Below are 17,883 nucleotides of genomic sequence, written 5' to 3'. Positions count from 1 at the left end.
AATATCACATACCTTTTACTGTGTACATTTTAATTACAAGATTTGCTCCCATGTGTTTACGTTAGATAAGTATTCCTGCTTATATCTTTATTGTAACTTGGTAGTTGTGTGTTATTTGTAGTTTGACCCTTTGACCTATTTTTTTTTCCTGATTCGTTGTGATTTTGTCCATACATTAATTTTCTTCCTGTCTGTGCCAGAATTGTGATTTCAAATTTTGTTGGTTTGTGTATCCTTTGCCATGTGTCTTGTTAGTAATTTCGGTGGGTATCGATGTTTAATCTAGGCCTGCTGTAATAATATATGTTGTTTTAAATGTCATTTGATTTATATTTTTTATAAGACTTTTTTGATGTTATTGCAAGATTTGCTGTTTCCAGTATATAATTACTTCGATAAATTCCCAGTCATTAGTGAATTTTAGCTTTTTAAATACTGATTTTTGTATAATCCATCCGCTAATGGTTGCTAATAAATTATCTCATCTCATAACAATTCTATCGAGTAAAAATCTTTAAAGACCCTTTATCAAACAGTCTTATACCAAGAAACAGCCTCCGCGACAACACAAACATAGGTCACATTGACCACTTGATGGAATTAAGACGACACCTTGTCCTCCATTGGACATTTTCTCTTTTTTCCTGTCAGGATTTGTTAATAATGACCCCGTCATCAGACTAAGGATAATGTCATGTTATAGGAACTCTTTCAGCATTCTGCAATGGTAGTCGTGCCCGGATTCCCTCAAATGTGACCATATTTATGTAAAACTGAATTTCGAGATGAGTTCTTTCTTCTGACATATCTCCCATATAGGCATCCTAGTGGAAGGAAGGTAAAAAATGTTAAGTTTCCCATTGATTTACACGAATCAAGATTTTCTAGAAGGCTTCTTCACTCAAATATTGCTCTGGCGACTTTTGACTCACTTGGGCCTGCTTTGTTGATTCAAGTTCAAGAATCTTTTGTAAAAATGCTTAGGACCTCTCGCCTATAGAAGAAAATAACGTATATAGCGTAAGCTTTGCGTTTGACTGACACAATGAATTCAGTTTCCCTCAGTGTATTAAGTGATAACCTTAAGCTGTGAATATCTTCATTCCTCTCATACATACAGAGCAGGGAGAGCCAGCATGCATCCAGTTAGTTTTTAAAGATGTAAATTATCAGGTAGTGACACGGGTGTTTGTTGAGAAATTATTTGCAGAAGAAATAGAGGTAACCAGACAGAGTACTTCGTGTTTATATAGGCAAAGCAATTAGGAAAGGATTATTCAATAGGCTCAAAAGGTACAGCCTTGCCTCGGAGCTGTGGGATATTAAGGGACCTTCAACAAATTTTAAGGTCTGGGAAAAAACATCACAGTGTGACATTAACGAGCACAGTTTGAACATTTCTATAGGCCTACTTATTGTCACTTTATGTTTCTGGGAAGCTTAATAGCTGGTGCGCCGCTTACCACAACTTAACACATAAGGAGCTCAGCATCAAGTTGAACATGAAATGATAGGCGCCATCAACTTGAGAACGGTATCGGCCTTTACAGAACACTGTCACCCCGGGCAATGAGATCATTTTCTTGTCTCTGTCAGTACTGTAAGGGACCAGCTTCATAGGGTTTAAGGTGATCACTGATGGCTGTAAGACGCTCGAAGTGTGATAATCAGACTCAATGAGCATTTTTGTTAATCAAAGCATTGGGCCATAGAGGTTTTTGAATGCACCTCTCTTGTTTTCTTACCCTGGCAATCCCTTTCTATTTCCAACAAACAAACAAACAAAAAAAAACCTAACAAAACAATCTCAACAAGGGTTCATATGTTCACGTGCCCTTTTTGAAGTATTTCAATTTATATTTTAAAGATACATCGAAACTACCTAACACCTTTAGCATTCTCAGATTTGAAATATATTCCCGGTCCATACAAAACACTATACTGTATTGTTAGACATGCATGTATATAAAAACTACCTGTAGGGTATGTAAAATATATACTTAATTCCTACATGAAAAGAAAAGGGCCATTATTTGTGCTGAACTGATGCTTCGGTATGGGTCTCTACTAGCCTCCATATCTCTTAATCTAGTCTTAATTGAGATCTATAAGATCCAGCAAAGAACATAACGTTTCCTAATTTCGGTGCAAACAAAAGTCATGCATTGTCATAGGAAATATTCAGAGATGTCACGGAAAATGTTTAGATAACTTCGACTGTTTTGCAGGAATCTTTGAGTTACCCACTTAACATCGTTGTACTCCGCTCTTCAATTATTGCGAGATGGGATATGATGGAACTCCTGTGTCCAGCTTGACAAGTTGAACCTAAACGGCTCCAGGGAGTCAAATAGTGGACTACACGTATATTGTTTTGTATTGATGCTACAGTGTTGTGGGTAAAACGATGCCATTTAACTGTTTGATGCGATTTCTGAAAAGTGAAGCACCCACTTTTGCCTTTAATTTTTCTGGCTTCATTTCCTCGGAGGGTTGTCGGTTGAGTCTTTTTCTGGGATTGGTAAATTTGAGAGTTTTGAAGAGACTGATAATATGAACTAAAGTCTGAAGTATCAACTAAAGTTGAAAAGACACGGCTGCATGGTTTGCCCCACCCTGTACTGTGTAACGAAACATAAAGGAAACATGGTACACGTAGGAAATTTGAAAAGTGATAAAATCGATGATGCTGTACAAATGCACGGAACTGATATAAGTCAATGCCATCCACTCGCGCTGTTTAGTATCAAATGCGGTTGCAAACTCCACAATTCAGCGAGGGAAAATCGTAACAAATGTACACAGTAGCATACTTGTCTACGTTACTGATAGCAAATGCGAATTAAACATAACAAAATTAAATACAAACGCTTCAGAACAATTGGAACTATATATATTGAATAACATGCAGTTTCGAAGTGCTGTTTTGTTTTGTGGTGATAAAAGGTGCTGCAAACTAAAATCTATTTCATGTATTACGTTGCCGCATTTGCAATGAAGCTTTTATCGTAGGCCTACACGGCTCACTCGCTACACTGTTCTCAGAGTCTTCAGAGCAAGAACAGATGACAGTGGAACTGTGAGGAAACGACTCTGTCTTCCTTGTCCAAGGTCTTAGTTATTTTTTATGCTGATTAGAGGCGACAGGAACTTCTATTCCCGGCATAATGCAGGACATTTCTGTCACAATCTTCCCCTAGTATAAAGGCCAGTTCATATTTCAGGCGAATACGAAAGCGAAGCCATTTCAACGTCAGGAAAAATATTGCAGCGCTATTTCGCTCAGGTTGAAATGTGTTCAACTTTTGTGAATTTCGTTAAAGCGGATATTTATTTGACCTTCCAAATTCGGGTCCGTTTTCGCCTTTGCGCTAAGTATGAACCAGCCTTTAAGTGGTATAACATAACACAGCCATTTTTAACTTGTCGTAACTTAAGCAAGCAAAAGCCATCTCACATTGGGCGTGAATTCTAACTGAAAGACGACATGAATGTCAAAAGACAATCATCCAACAGCTTTCACAGCTAGTTTTGACGCAAGCCACTGTGGCTGCAAGACGTCGAATTTCTTTCGCTGTCACTGTTAGGCCGAGCATTAAGATGGCTTTATAATCTTATTTCTGAGTTTTGTATATAATTTCTAAAAAAGTACCCGGCACGTGATCTTACAAAGTGGCGTGGATTTGAGCCGGAAAATTTGGGACTCGGGCGGGAAATGGTGGGGGAAGACTTGTCATGCCATGGAAATTAGAAAACCGGTAAGGGGTTGTCACACCATATTATGAAACTACAGAGGGGGCAATGTTTATGATCTGGAATATATTCCTCTAGAATATTACGTCAGAACGGCATATTGAGATCTATTGAATTCATTTTACTTGTTGGGTTGTCAGTAACACACATAATTGTTTTTCTACAAAGAGGAAATGTGTATGAGTATGGGGATTTCAATAGCTCATCCCCTGGTCTATGCGCCTGTGATCTGGACTCATCCCAACTTAAAAATAAGCCTCCAAACTAGGGCGATGCGAAATTGTTGGGCCTAAAGCAACTTTAGATAGGAAAAACCTATGCGTATATAAATGAAGAAAACTATGAGACAACAAGACTACCACAGGACTTTGAAGTTTGAGCTAATTTCCATTATTTTAAAAATCCTTAAAGTTGTTATTTGTTGTAAAGCATGCCCAGGAGGTTGCCCGTGACCTTATCATGGCACACTATCGTAAAGGAATTCCACTGACACTTTACATGGTAAATATGCTCATAACTAAAATCAAATTGTTTTCTGTTCGTTAAATCACAGACATCTGGTTTGATTTCTTGGTTTCATTGGAGAAAATACAAGCTTTATGAGGAATTTACAAACGCTGATATAGTCTGGAAATTTTGGGATTGTAGCAGGATTTCTGAATGCTGATCTGTTCAGCACGTCTTCATTCAGTACGAGCAAAGTTGGGATACATCCTCAACCTCATTCTGAGCCCCTCCAGAGTTCTCTTCCTTAGTTCTTCTTGCCTCCAGCTCCTCCACCGAGTAGAGCTTTCTCCAGACCCATGACCGGCCCTTCCACGCCGATGGACAGTATAAACGCCGCGGCATAGGACAGCACCGTGTTCCCAATGAAACTTGAAGCCTGCAGGGAATTTGGTAAGAGAAGAGATCGAATTTATAAATGATGTTATGAGACCAATCAAAATGTGGCTATTCCATTTTTCGTTTCCTTTTTCTCAAACAACAGAGGCACTTTTGTTGTATATCCAGGCCAGTAAGGCCAGTAAGACCTTAACAAGATCCCTGATCCCTGACGTAACTAGAAGGGCGTGTGTTTTAAGAGTGTCAGTTTATTACAACAGAGGACAGAAAGTCACTCACGAGCTGGATGTAGGTGAAGTGATACTGAGACTTCGCAGTCGAGTAGAAGACAAAGATGAGGATAGAATGGAGAAGATAAGCACAGAAGGTGATACGGCTTAGTGGGGCCCAGAAACTCCAGCTCAGAAGGCTATTGACGGGTCCTGCAGGTAATGATATTACTAAGTAATAACTATTCTTGGTTATTAGGGCAACACAAGTCCCTCATTTTTATCAACGTCGTCGTCACTGGTGAAATCCCCGTACTGTCACCAGTCCCAGCGTCATCGTCATGATTATTGTTAGGAGATCATCTTCACAATCCCTGGAATGAGCACGCTTGCTGCAGGTGCTGCACACTTCAGTTATGAAGCATACATCAGAATCCTCAAGGAAGGACGCATAAAAAAGCTTTGAAAGACTGTATCGTAAGTCAAGATTTACATATGACTTACTCTGCTTTTGATACTTGAAAAATAAGGAACCTGTGAGCCAGATTTCCTACCTCCGTATCCAACGACACAGGAAAACGCTACCCAGCCCACAGCCATGACAAAACCTGCTCGACTAAACGTGGTGTACATCACTGCAGCGTACTGTGGTAGGCGTTCTCCATCGCTGCGATACGGTCCGTAAACGATTGCCAGACCTACACCGACTGCTATAATCCACATGATGATATTGACCCACTGAAACAAGGAAAAGAATTGGATGTTACGTACGATGGTTTGATGGATGAGAAGTTTGCTTCCTCGTCAGAGGCGGATACAGTATTTTCTAAGGGGGGGGTCACTGACTTAAGTAGCATGGTAAAAATAATGCCCTTAAGCTCGTAGCACGAAGCCCTTACGGCCTTGGGTCCAGGGCCGCTTAAAGGGTTCGAGGATTGGATTGGATTCTAGGGGTGCAATTTCAGGCAGTTTGACCCCTCTTTTCTCTTCTTCCTCCCTCCCTCTTTTTTATTTCTTTATTTTTCGGTGAAATGGGGAGGGGGTCTGCTCCTTTAAATTATTTTGATGTGCAACATGTAGGCTACTGCATGCAGGTGAACATCCACAATCAGCAAGATGTTGATTTGGTTTGGTGGGGTTTCAGTTTGTGCAATCGGGCTTGGTTCGTTCGTGCGGTGATTAGCTGGGGAAAGTATCGGTTAGAATATAATTGGTTTGGGCTGGGTTGAATTGGGTTGGATAGGACGAAGTTTGGTAAAATGGGCTGTGTGGGATAGGGTACGAGGATTGGGTCACATAGAGTGGTATTGTATGAGTAGACTTCAAAGCATAGTAAGCTAAGGTTGGCTTCCTTGGCTATTGATAATGCAAGAGGCCCTGGTTTGCTTTAAGTTTGTCTTATGACACTGAACCCTCGGTTGCTATTACAAGTACACAAATGTTGCTGCATTGCAAGATTTGAGTTGCTGGATTAGGTTTGAACAGGGACGAGTTGCCCTCCCCCAACATCTGTTGTAAATTTAAACAATGGAGCATTTTAAAATTGGTGCAGCCATCATATTCTGGGGGATAAGACTTTTTATCGATGTAAACATTTAACCATTCGTCTTTGGAAAAACTTTCCATTTCCCGCCGTGACCGAAGACCTGGAAACGCCACTGCATAGGAATTTGGTCTGGTCTGCGTGGGGATGGGTTCAGCTGGATGACGCTGGTAGACTCACTTAGGCTGGGTTTGGCAGCGCTTGTTTTGGTTTCAGGAGTCAACCCTTGTAAGGCTCTCACCTTGTTCATTTTGAAAGGCCGACCGTTGAGCCTGAAAAAGATGTAGCCGAATACCATGCCCACCAAATAAGCAGGGATGCGACAATATGGCTTGCTGTAGATAATATCAGCTGCAAAGTTCTCATAGACCACAACAGTGTTGTTGTTGTAAGGTCTGTTGGTGAGATGAGAGTAAATTCAAGACTTATTTATTCATTTTGCCTTCCTTTTCAGTAAAATGCTGGGGACAGAACTAAAACCCCTTGATAAGTAGATAAAAAACTTTACATCTCAGGGACAGTTTTATATCTGTTGGTCCTGCAGACGTTCAATTGACGATGGAAGACCTATTGAATTATCGGGTTACTGAAAATGATTTAAAATTGTTAACATTTCGTTTTCGAAGACAGAAAAAATTAGAAACAAGCAAAGGTTTTCCGAAAATTGGTTTGAATTTCTAAAATGAACGTGTGTAAGATCAAAGTTCCCTTGTTTATAAAAAGCCCTGAAACTGCCAATGGATGAGGCTTTTGTCAGCATTTCATTTTTTCGGATTATTTAAAATCATCGCCAACATTGCCAATTTTATAAATTCCAAAAAGAGCACTGATGTCTTTTAAGAACAAAAGATATCCCAATTACGCCTATATCAAAAGCAGTTAGATTCTCTTTAATACAGGATGAATACACACAGGCTGGCTCCAAGAGGTACACCGTAGTAGGTGGCTATGTAAGCAGTGAGGCCAAAGGAACCCAAGCACAATGCCACAATCAGTCCAATTCCCATCTTCGAATGCCTGAAAAAGCAGGAGAACATCACTCAGTAAAAACAGCTCGTTCAATGGCGATGTATCTTTACTGTTAAGAGAGAGGTAGGGTGCATTATGTCCCTATGAGGAACTAATTCGAAATGCTTTTTAAAAACTGAGAATTAAATGCACTCCGATTTAACAGCACAGCGATGATATTATACATTGCACTCTTTTTACTCTTTTATAATCTTTTGGATTGAAAATGGCCACGAAACGAGCCGGTAAATTTATTCTGTCGATTTCATCGATTTTTTTTACAGTTTTTCCTTATAAAAATATTTCCATTTTAATATTTTCACTCGTACTTGTCTCTGTCCTTAGTTTCATGCTTTGGAAAAGCTAGGAAATTCCTGCACTCACTTGTACAGTAGATAAATGATGACAGGACTGATGACGAAGAACTGCATGTCATTAGCCAGATACCAAGACCAACCCATACACTATAACAGTCATGAGAAAAATACACATTGAAAGGTTTGACATGTTATGCCAAAGTTGCATAATAAGAGAAGATATTTGTTGATTCTGATTATACACAACTAGTGAAACTTGATGCGGACAATCTTCTGGCGAACACAATCAAATCTGGAGAATAGATCCAATCGACAAGACTGTGATCTCATTTTAAAAACTGAAAATTGCCATGATGTCTGTTGCAGTAACATAATGCCACTCTTTTTGTTTATTTTAGTGTAATCGAAATTGCAATAAACAATCTGAAAAATGTGAGATCTTGAGTGTTGCAAACAAATTTGGAATTCCCGATAGCTGTACAGCTGTAACAATGGCAGTCGGTTAAAGCATTGATCAAACTTACACAAAAAATGGCACGCCATGCGGCTGCATACACTCCACTCTAATGATTACGAGCCTTGACTCAGTTATATAGCCTACCCTGACTTTGACTTTCCAGAGAATAATGTTTTCAGGAGTCAATGGCTTTGAGTTACTTCGTACACGAAGTTTGCAAACCACAGAAGATGCATGCTACTGCATAGCAAAAATTGTGCCTGACCAAACTGCCCTTATACTTTTGGGACAGATTCTCGACCGACATTTGCTTGGAAGGGAAATCAACTCGGTGGCATCCTGCTTAAGATCTGCGAGGGACCCACATTATTCACCTGTTTTCCCAAATCACCGGGAAACGGATACAAGTTGTTGATGTAGAGTAGGTTAGTCCACCACGACTCCCGGCAGTTTTCCGCTTGGGCTTCGAACAAGTCAATTTTACCCGGACCCTGGCCGAAATGAATGGCCAAGGTGGTCCAGATCGCGATGCAGATCATGTAGGTCGGAGTGATGCGGATGAAGCGATGGAGATAGAAGAGAGCCCAGTTCAGTTTGCCGTTGGCTTTTTCGAGGTGCTTCAAGGTGAGGTAGACCAGAAGGAGACCGCTGCAATATTGTACACAAACGTAGTAACTTAGGAACAACCTCAGAATGCGAAGCAGATTCAAATAATATTTTCGGGAGTGGGAGGGAATGGATTTTGTTTGCAGGGTTGGAAATTTTGTAACCCTTTTTAGGCTCTCTGAACAGCAAAGCTAGATTTTGGGTACCTTTTCAATACTTTTGAAGCAAGTGATATGGAAGAGAGGCATGCACGTCCCTCCTCATCCTTCAATGCAGTAGACAATTTCTAGTGGATTATCCAACTTCACGTAATTTTCTCGTTAGTACGAAGAGATGAAGACGACATTAATTAGAGCAATTGGTCTGAATTTTTCTTTATGAATAACTTTGTAGGCCTACTACTGCACGGTGGCACACTGCTAATTCTCAGATCCATGGCATTGAATGGTGATGAAGTATGGTGGTGACTGTGGTTGCGAGGGTAGATGATGGTGATGATGATTTGTGGTGACAATGGTGACAATGATAACCAGTTGCTGCACGGAAGTGATACAAAGGATAAGGCTCGAATACATGAAGATTCAGTGCACATTTATAAGAATAATTCTATATCAATCCACACAGCAATGCGGGTAAGAATGTGTAGACAGTACCTAAGAAAGAAAAAAGTGTCCACGGAGACCGTGGCATACAAAATAACGGAGAACCAGAACGACGAGTACAGCTCGGTGCCCGCATAGAGAGGATCATCTACCAAAATAAAAAAAGTACAGAATTCATGTGATATATAACTACGAGTACACGCACCTTTAGAATTTCCCCCAGGAATCGGGCTAATCAAATGGAAGCCCCTTGGGAGTTGCAAGGGGCGTCTTGTTGGTGGAATGAATTGGGCTCATTAGAGAGGAAGGCATTATTAATAGGATTACGCTGTCAAGGGAGGGAGAAGCGGCAAAACCTCGCTTCTTTAGTCTCACGCGTGACTTTTTGATGTAGCTACCGATCCAGTACTTTTTGAATGGGGAAGGGGTCAGACCCAAGAGTGTTCCCTCCTCGAATGACTAAATTATAGATTAAGGGATATTAACACTGTGTAAGATTTTTCAACCCAGGAGAAAAAGATTCCGACATTGCACAATAGGTGGGAAAAGCTTCCTTTGTTCGTTTTGCTCTTTGCAATGATCATTCTGTGTCACTGTAATATTTTTATTTGACGAATCGAATGAAGGCAAGATTGATTTCAGTCACTTCATCTGCCCCGAGCTGAAGTGCACCCCTAATCGGCGTAAAGAAAGACAGGTGGTTACAAGCGGAGTCTTGCACGCTTTCTGTGTGTACGCAAAGACCATACATGACAGGAATAAATTAGTTACGCGTTCTTGGCGCGCTCTGCGTCAAAGGTGCATATACTTGCGCGCTTTGTGGCGCGCCTATGCGGCGAGTATACAAAACACGCCCTCTTTTGTTCCGCCCGGAGCGAATAAACATAAACGTTCAGCAAATCGAGAGATTTGAGTTTTGCGTGAAGTTAAGCGTGGCCTTAATGTTTGGGTGTGATCATGTATCTTAAGACCAAGTTACATACTTCCTGATTCAGTTTTAATAGTGACGTGTGTCTCGTGGTAAAGATGCGAAAAAATACCTAAAAACGTAGTCATGTAATAGATGGTGTGGCCGAGAATAATCCACCACATGCTGATGACACGGATCCCGTTCAGGGCGCCCAGGTTTCCAGCTACCTCTTTGGTATTCATGATCTTTGCACCGTTGTGCAGCGCCGAAAATCCCATCAGAAAGGTATCCAGGAAACCTGGTAAAACAACAACAGATGGACATCGTGTCCATGAAAATGCATTCAGAAGTCTCAAGAGAAAGACTGGCTCATTGACAGGTGTATATCTATCTACACATGAAGTCTCCGCTTCAGCAAAAGCATGGACGTAAATCTTGGGATGATGGGGTATATATCCCCCTACACTTTTTGAGGTAGGGGATGGATACTGAATCACCCACACACTTTTTATGTACATGTATTAGCAACAACATTAAAGCGGCTGTTAAGAATTTACAGGATTTCCCAACGGCTAAAATGTTTGCAATATCACTAAAAAGAGAAAAGCAATTTAAAACGCCATAAATATGCCATTCAGATGTAAGATTCTACATGGATTTCGATACGTATAGGACCTATACACATTACAGACGTGCACCTTTGTCATGAACATCGCCCCCTATATAGTGTATACGGTATTACCCCACCCGCGGTTTCCAAATTTCCATGGCCAGGCAAATCACCCCCACCTTTCCCCATCCCCAATTTCCAACACAGATTTACGCTACTTAGCAGAAGTCATCTGTGCGTTTAATAGGAAAAGTGCCCGATCGGCCCACGGGCTTGCACCTTCCATTAATACAAGTGTTGTAGCCGGTCTTAATTGTGTCAAACGTATGTCTGTAAAACCATGTATACTGTATTTTTCTGGTGCAGGTATAATTTTTTTCAGTTAGTTAAAATAAAAACGTTACAACATACCCATTTTCTTCGCCTTTTTCTTATTGCCCTCAATAACGCATGTACAGTACTCAGGTGCGTGGGTTGAAAGAACGGCATTTTCTGTGGCCTCCAAAGCGCCCTCTACGTCGACGAAGCCATCATTGTTATAAGCATTGTGGCTGTTCTTGCTGAAGTGTTTCGTTCCTGTCAAGTTCAAGTTTCCGTTGATATCGGCCCCATGCTCGATTTCCTTCTACAAAAGGATGCAGGTGACAAGCATTCTGCACGTCAAGTGACTCTCCAGCATACCGACTGCATTTCATACTTCTCTTTAGGCTTTCTAGTCAAAACTTAATCAAAACTTTAAACCGGTGTACCTGCAATAACCCCAGTGGCCCCTAAATATCCGCATGTCGTAATAAGTATGAACATGATTGGATTTTATCATCATAAGGAATTGATTTATGTATTGTGTCGGCAAAGCCAATAAATGTGACCTAAAATGACTCCATAAAATAGAAGATTCGTATAAAGATCTCGACACCATGTGAATATGTAAAATCACAGACCGAATAAATCGCCGGGGACACTACAGAGTGACGTTGTGGCCATGGACACAATTCTTCAGTATACAGTGAAATACAAACCTCTTTCACTGATTTAATTTTCCTTCCAGAAAGGGCTTCCTCCATCTTTTCAATTTTAGCCTTTGTTTTAGTGATATTGGCCCGGATTCGTCTGTGGAAAGTCACGTGGTACACAGTTCCTATGACAACCATTAGCAGGAACACCCACAAGATGCATCTGTAAGGTACCGGGAGCAATAAAATACGAAGTCTTGTGCTACTGATCGACTCATCTTGTTATGAAATTGTTTGTCACTTTCGTCTTGTTCAAAAACAAATATTCCCCTACAAGTTACGAGATAGTGGTCAACGACGTGGATCAAAACGAAGCTTGTGTGCACGTTTAATATATTGTTAATTATTAATCATTACCACAGATTCAAGCTATCGGTTCAATCACAGCACTTATGTACGTTTCAGTAGAAAGCACACCAAATAAAGGCCACTGTTATTTTTGCATGTCATGGTTTGCTTTTTTATCGAGTGGGCAAGGGATTCGTTCATAAACAAGGGGCGCGCCTTCTGTTGTCACGTCTAATGGAATGTTGTTGGCTCCCAGCCAGGGACAATTACTTTTCACTTAAAATCCCAAGAGTCAACATTCACAAGCAAATACGCTCTGCTAGCAGTAGAGCTATGCATACTAAGTGCGCAGACGTTTCTTTTGATGTACGGACACCTGATTTACAGACAAGTCAGGAAGATATTGAGGGTGAAAAATAAAAAAGGTAATTTTTAAAAAGCTAAGAAACTGACATAGAGACATGAAAGGGGCGGGGTTAAAAGCCTTACGTTTGGTCGAAAGTATGATCGGAATTGATTCATTCCGATTTCAAACTTTATCAGTTTGCCGTTCAGGAGCACAACATTTTGCCTTAGTCGAGAAAATATTCTGGCTCCGCCCATGCGAGATGGGCAACAAATACTGCATCTTCAGGCAAAACTATTACAGAATGTGAACTCTTGTACTGTGCTTTACAGCCCTCGTTCGGGTGGGGCGTTATCTTTGTTCACGGAATCCAGCTGTACTTGCACGAAAGTCCTCACAAGTGGACAAAGGTGGCATGGGGAAATGGATTGGAATGCTATGGCTTGTTTGAATTGTTAAAAATATTGCAAGAATACGTAGAAAAAGAGATATGTCGTTGTTTAATTAATTAATCTGTAAAGAGAATGGCATTGATTTATACCAGACTTGGACAAATTTATCATATAAAAGATCGGCATTTAGAGGGTAGGCTACGCGAGAATGCTCAATGACCATCCCATGTAAAGATATGTTTAGAGGTATTTTATGTCGTATTTGTGTTAGAAGACAAGTATACGCTGTGGTCCACTCCATGATATCAAGGATTAAAAAAGGAAGGGAACAGAAAGAAAGGAAAATCATTAGCACTTACATTGTTACGATCGCTCCTGTTTTCAAAGGGTAATTAACCATACAACTGAAAACGATACTTTGTCTCTCAAGACCTGTAATAGAAATTGAAAGAAATGGTTACTTAATAGATTTAGATTTTTGGATTTATATTTGGTTGTGAAGTGCATTACACACAGGAATAAGAACATGTTTGTCATAATAGAACACGGGTATGATGCTCATAAACAACACATTATCATCTGTACGAATTTAGGATTTATGTTAAAGTTGCAACTACATGTACACACTTTGCCAAATAATCTGAAGATGTAGAAAATTGTACAAGTTGCAGTGAAAATTTGCTGCAGAAACTGGGGCCTGAGTTAGTGAGTCGATCAACGTACAAATGAGTGACCACGGAGATGTGAAGTAACTAGAAATAACTAGAAATATTTTCTATAACTAGAAAACATTGTAACGGACACTTATGTAGCCTTGTTTATTGCCAATTAATGCTGTTGCTAGCCGCCTGCTTCCCTTTTGAGGAGCTTTTTTCTGGATGCTTTTTGGATGCGCACCTGAAATTGCTACTATTTTGAGGTTCTGTTGTTTTGGCTTCTCAGGAAGTCCAGGGCAGGGAAATATACTATGTTGTTATGTTGATACTTGTGCTAACTGTGTTGTGGAATCAACCGTGGTGTTCTTTTATGAATAATTCAAAGATTTTAACATTTGGAAATCCTGTTCATGTGTGTCCCCTTTGGAGAGAAAATAAACCCTGCTAGCTAGTTTACTCCGCAATATTCCGCCCAATTGAGCTGAAAGCTTTTAGATAATATAAACCATAAATATTATTCAGTTCTTCAGCTTCAACCAAAACAAGTTGAACATATAGTGCCTCTGACAGCATTGAAATTCACGTCAAGGAACAAGCAGTAAGAGCAAGCTTTCAAGAACTCTACGTGCACGCCAAAATGGCAGGCACATGCATGGTTCAGCGCATTTCAGTCGGCTGATAGCTCAATTATTTTTAAACCATTTCTTTGTTTTCAGGATCGTGTGGCTCATTTTCAAAGTCCGCTCCGGTTGGCTGGCTCGTGAGGTATAAAGAAATACTGTATGTACATAATAATGAACCATTGTTTTAAAAAAGTTGAACCTCCTTTCAGGGATAAATTATAAGGGGGGATTTGAAGTAGAAAATTTAGTGCAAGGCTGTTTCTACCTGGAATGGCTCCAAACATCTCCGTTAGGTCGACATTTGAACAGCTCGAGGGTACACACGTGCCAACGCTAAGAGTCGCTACCTGAAATTTAAGTCATAATGTTAGTCACAACAGGAGATAGACAGGACCGATTTGCAACTTGTTTCAGGGAGACTGTTTCGACAAAAAACACCACTCTAAGTGATAACATTCTACTCCCGCACTTTTCACTTCTGGGCAGGATAATCCTACTCTTTTCACTTAATTAAATTGCGTAATACTTTGAAAATAAATACGTGCTATCATTGATGGTAAAAATGCTTTCACTGCAACAAGCCTTACAAAACCGGTCCAGTTCCAACAATCTCCATTTTTTCTGTCCGAATATTTAGCATTTTACACGCGACACTGAACGGGGAGGGTTAAACGTGATAAACACGTGTACTCTGTTGTACGTTGGGTGGGGTAGCCCTGTATTGTGGCACGCGTTGCTCTCACATGTTGGAAACATAATTTTGATCCAGACTTGACTTTCAGATTACGGTATTCCAACAACGAGGAAAGACGCAGCTATAGTGATCGCATTATAGACCTTTCTCTTATTTTGTAGGGTCGGGCAACTGAGAAGAACTTCTGCCTCGTAATCGACATTTTCCTACATACGGTTCAAATGGCTGACATTGTAAGTGGTTAATAGAAGTTTTTATTATTAAGTCGTCAACATTTCACAAAATTGTTTAACACTGTGAATTATTATTTTCTTCGTATACCCATGGTCAACCTAGTTTTGCCAGTCGCTGTTTGGCCAAAGAATAAAGGTCTTCATGTGAAACGAGCAGAGCAATCAGTATTGTCCCGCTGCATTTGTTACCATTGCTCGATAATTGCCGCTGATACATACCGAGGCCAAGTAAGCGAGAGTGCAGTACTGCGTCTCAAACGGGGCGTCTGTGTTCCACTCCTTGACTGCTTGACACTGCTCCACATTACCGATACTATGGGTGTTGTAAGTAGTCAGGGCCTCCATGTTCAGAAAGTCACCATTGGATAACCACACTACATAAATATAAAAATGAATTTGCGTATTTCAGTTTATGGCTGCATAGCAATGTCTGCATAACAATGGAAATTTTTAAAAAGTAAAACCAAAAAAGTGACTGTTTGGTTAATATGGTTAATGTGTTGCTCTGGCACAATACTAACGCAACTGTCGTCGCTGCATCAAGCTTTGCTAAAGGAAACCACATCAAAATTGGGAAATTCCAATTAAATTTTAAAACATACGCTGTTCCGAAATCTTTGAGAAAAAAAGTTATTTTTGTTATCTGATCTCTCTGGATCCATGGAGAAAACGTATTCCGGGTTTTTTTAAGAGCTGGGAAATGATAGCATTTTGTGTAAGGTGTAGTTATTGTGAAAAGTACTTCAGCGCCTCGGTATTTTAAGAATGGAAAAGTACCTTAACTTGCCTGTTTCCTTATATTTCCGAAACTAAGCAAAGCCCCTTTTTGAAAGGGGTTATGACCCACGCGGCTCCTCTGAATCCATGCTCAGCAGTTAGTATTTACTGTATCTCCAAGTTCCACGCATACAAAAAGGTTTTAGTACAAAATTAGTCAGGAACTTCAAGGTACAGTTGCAATCGTCTATGAGCCTCTCGGATGTAGTTTCGTCTTCTTTAAAAGAGTTGACAATTTTTTTTCCACTCATGTGAAAGTTGAAAATCATTGCGAATTTCTAAATACCATGCAAATTTCTAAATTTTTACTATAACTTGGAATTTGGCGACGTGAAAAACAGTTCATGTCAGGCTTGACCAAATTCAAGGAAACAAATACAACGTGGAAAGTAACCGTAGTCTACTTACTCTGGCTCGCATAGGGCTTTCCGCTCGCGATATCAGTAAGAAATTGCAAAGTGTTGTTGGCGCATACGGTGGACACATTTTGGAGGACGTTGTTTTGGATGTACCTCTGAAGCTCCCCCTGAAAGGTCAGTGCTATGTCTTGCCAATTGATCTCCTCTGGCACCAAGCTAAGATTCACCAGAAGTTGCAGTGGGTCTTGAAGGAATGTCGAATTATCCGAGAAAAAGTCCAGCCCTGTGTTTGAACCGTTTGCCGCAGCCAGTAAAAAGTCTTGGAATTGCCGGATCAAGCCCTCCAGTGAGTCAGAGGCAAGCAGGTCGGCAACTTGCTCCACAACGCCGTCCGGGACTTGTGTGTCCCCTAGCAGCTGGTTGATGATTTGCTCCATAATAATGGTCTGGGCTTCGTTGCTTCTGTTGGCCGAGGAAGAGAGTTCCTGAAGAACATCGATCAAGCCGTTTAGCGAGCCAGCGTTCAGCAGATCAGCAACTTGTTCTACGAGGCCATCTAGGGCTCCTGTATCACCAAGCAGTTGGCTAATAATTTGCTCTATAATGACAACCTGAACTCCATCGCTTCCATCTGCTAAAGAGGAGAGAAGCTCCTGAAGAACCTGGATCAATCCGTCTAGAGAACCAGAGGCTATCAGATCTACAATTTGCTCCTCGAGGCCTTCTGGGACCTCTGCATCACCAAGCAGCTGGTTAAGAATTTGTTCTATAATGACATCCTGAATTCCATTGCTTCCATCTGCAAAGGATGAGAGAAGCTCCTGGACAGCCTGGATCAATCCGTCTAGTGAACCAGAGGCCAGAAGATTGGTCACTTGCTCGACAAAGCCGTTCGGGATTTCTGCATTACCAAGCAGCTGGTTGATAATTTGCCCGAGTAATACAACCTGAGGTCCGTTACTTTCGTCGGCTGAGGGCGCAAGGAGATCCTGGAGTACCTGTATCAATATGTCTTGTGAGCCAGAGATCAGTAGATTGGCAACTTGCTCCACGAAGCCTTCCGGGACCTGCGTGTCTCCAAGAAGCTGACGGATAAGCTGCTCGACGACAGCTGCTTGGACTTCATCACCTAACAGGTCCTGGAATTGCTGTAGTCCGCTGGCTGGTGACGCGGTGGCCGTCTCGCCACTCGTCAACAGCTGAACGATGAGCTGTCGAATGACCTCAGCCTGCGCTGGGTTCACCGGAATCAAGTCCTGGAGCTGCTGAAGAAAATCGATGGGCGGCTCCGTGGCCACCACCTGCCTCATCATGTCACCGGCACCGTCCCCAGGAAATACCAAGGGAAAGTCATCCCCAAGCCCCTTGCTTGTTTGTGGGAAAAAACTACCAAGAAGGAACACGATGAGAAACAAGCTTGCCATCTTTGGTCTAAACGTGCTCCTCTCTGTGGAATGGCTCCCACCTTGTAGACCTTATATCTGTGTCTATTTGTGGAGATTTATGGCAAGACTGTGTTTGTTTAATTTTCCTTACCTGGCTGGGTTTTCACAATACGGTTACCTTAATAAGCAGTCTGTATTAGACCTAAAGAAAATCCATCGAGCAAACAGTGGACATTTTTCATGTGAGAAAAGACCTACA

The 17,883-nt window shown here is 41.0% G+C and overlaps 1 protein-coding gene across 1 annotated transcript; it reads right to left on the bottom strand.

Moving 5' to 3' along the window:
* Nucleotides 1-1,261: 1,261 nt before the first annotated feature.
* LOC147799819 (O-acyltransferase like protein-like) lies at nt 1,262-17,677 on the bottom strand. The gene is made up of 15 exons (XM_087133784.1): nt 16,289-17,677; nt 15,323-15,477; nt 14,442-14,523; nt 13,257-13,329; nt 11,878-12,034; nt 11,270-11,483; nt 10,379-10,546; nt 9,390-9,486; nt 8,505-8,778; nt 7,741-7,820; nt 7,261-7,365; nt 6,590-6,743; nt 5,360-5,543; nt 4,876-5,018; nt 1,262-4,636 (listed from the first exon to the last, which is right to left on the bottom strand). Exons 1-15 carry the CDS (start codon nt 17,661-17,663, stop codon nt 4,505-4,507), a joined length of 3,393 nt encoding a protein of 1,130 aa, XP_086989910.1. The 5' UTR covers nt 17,664-17,677; the 3' UTR covers nt 1,262-4,504.
* Nucleotides 17,678-17,883: the final 206 nt, after the last annotated feature.

Source organism: Acanthaster planci, linkage group LG02 (assembly GCF_054643075.1).
Source record: "Acanthaster planci isolate LZ-2023a linkage group LG02, COTS_SCS, whole genome shotgun sequence".
NCBI lineage: Eukaryota > Metazoa > Echinodermata > Asteroidea > Valvatida > Acanthasteridae > Acanthaster > Acanthaster planci.
This window is presented reverse-complemented; position numbering and strand designations above follow the sequence as displayed.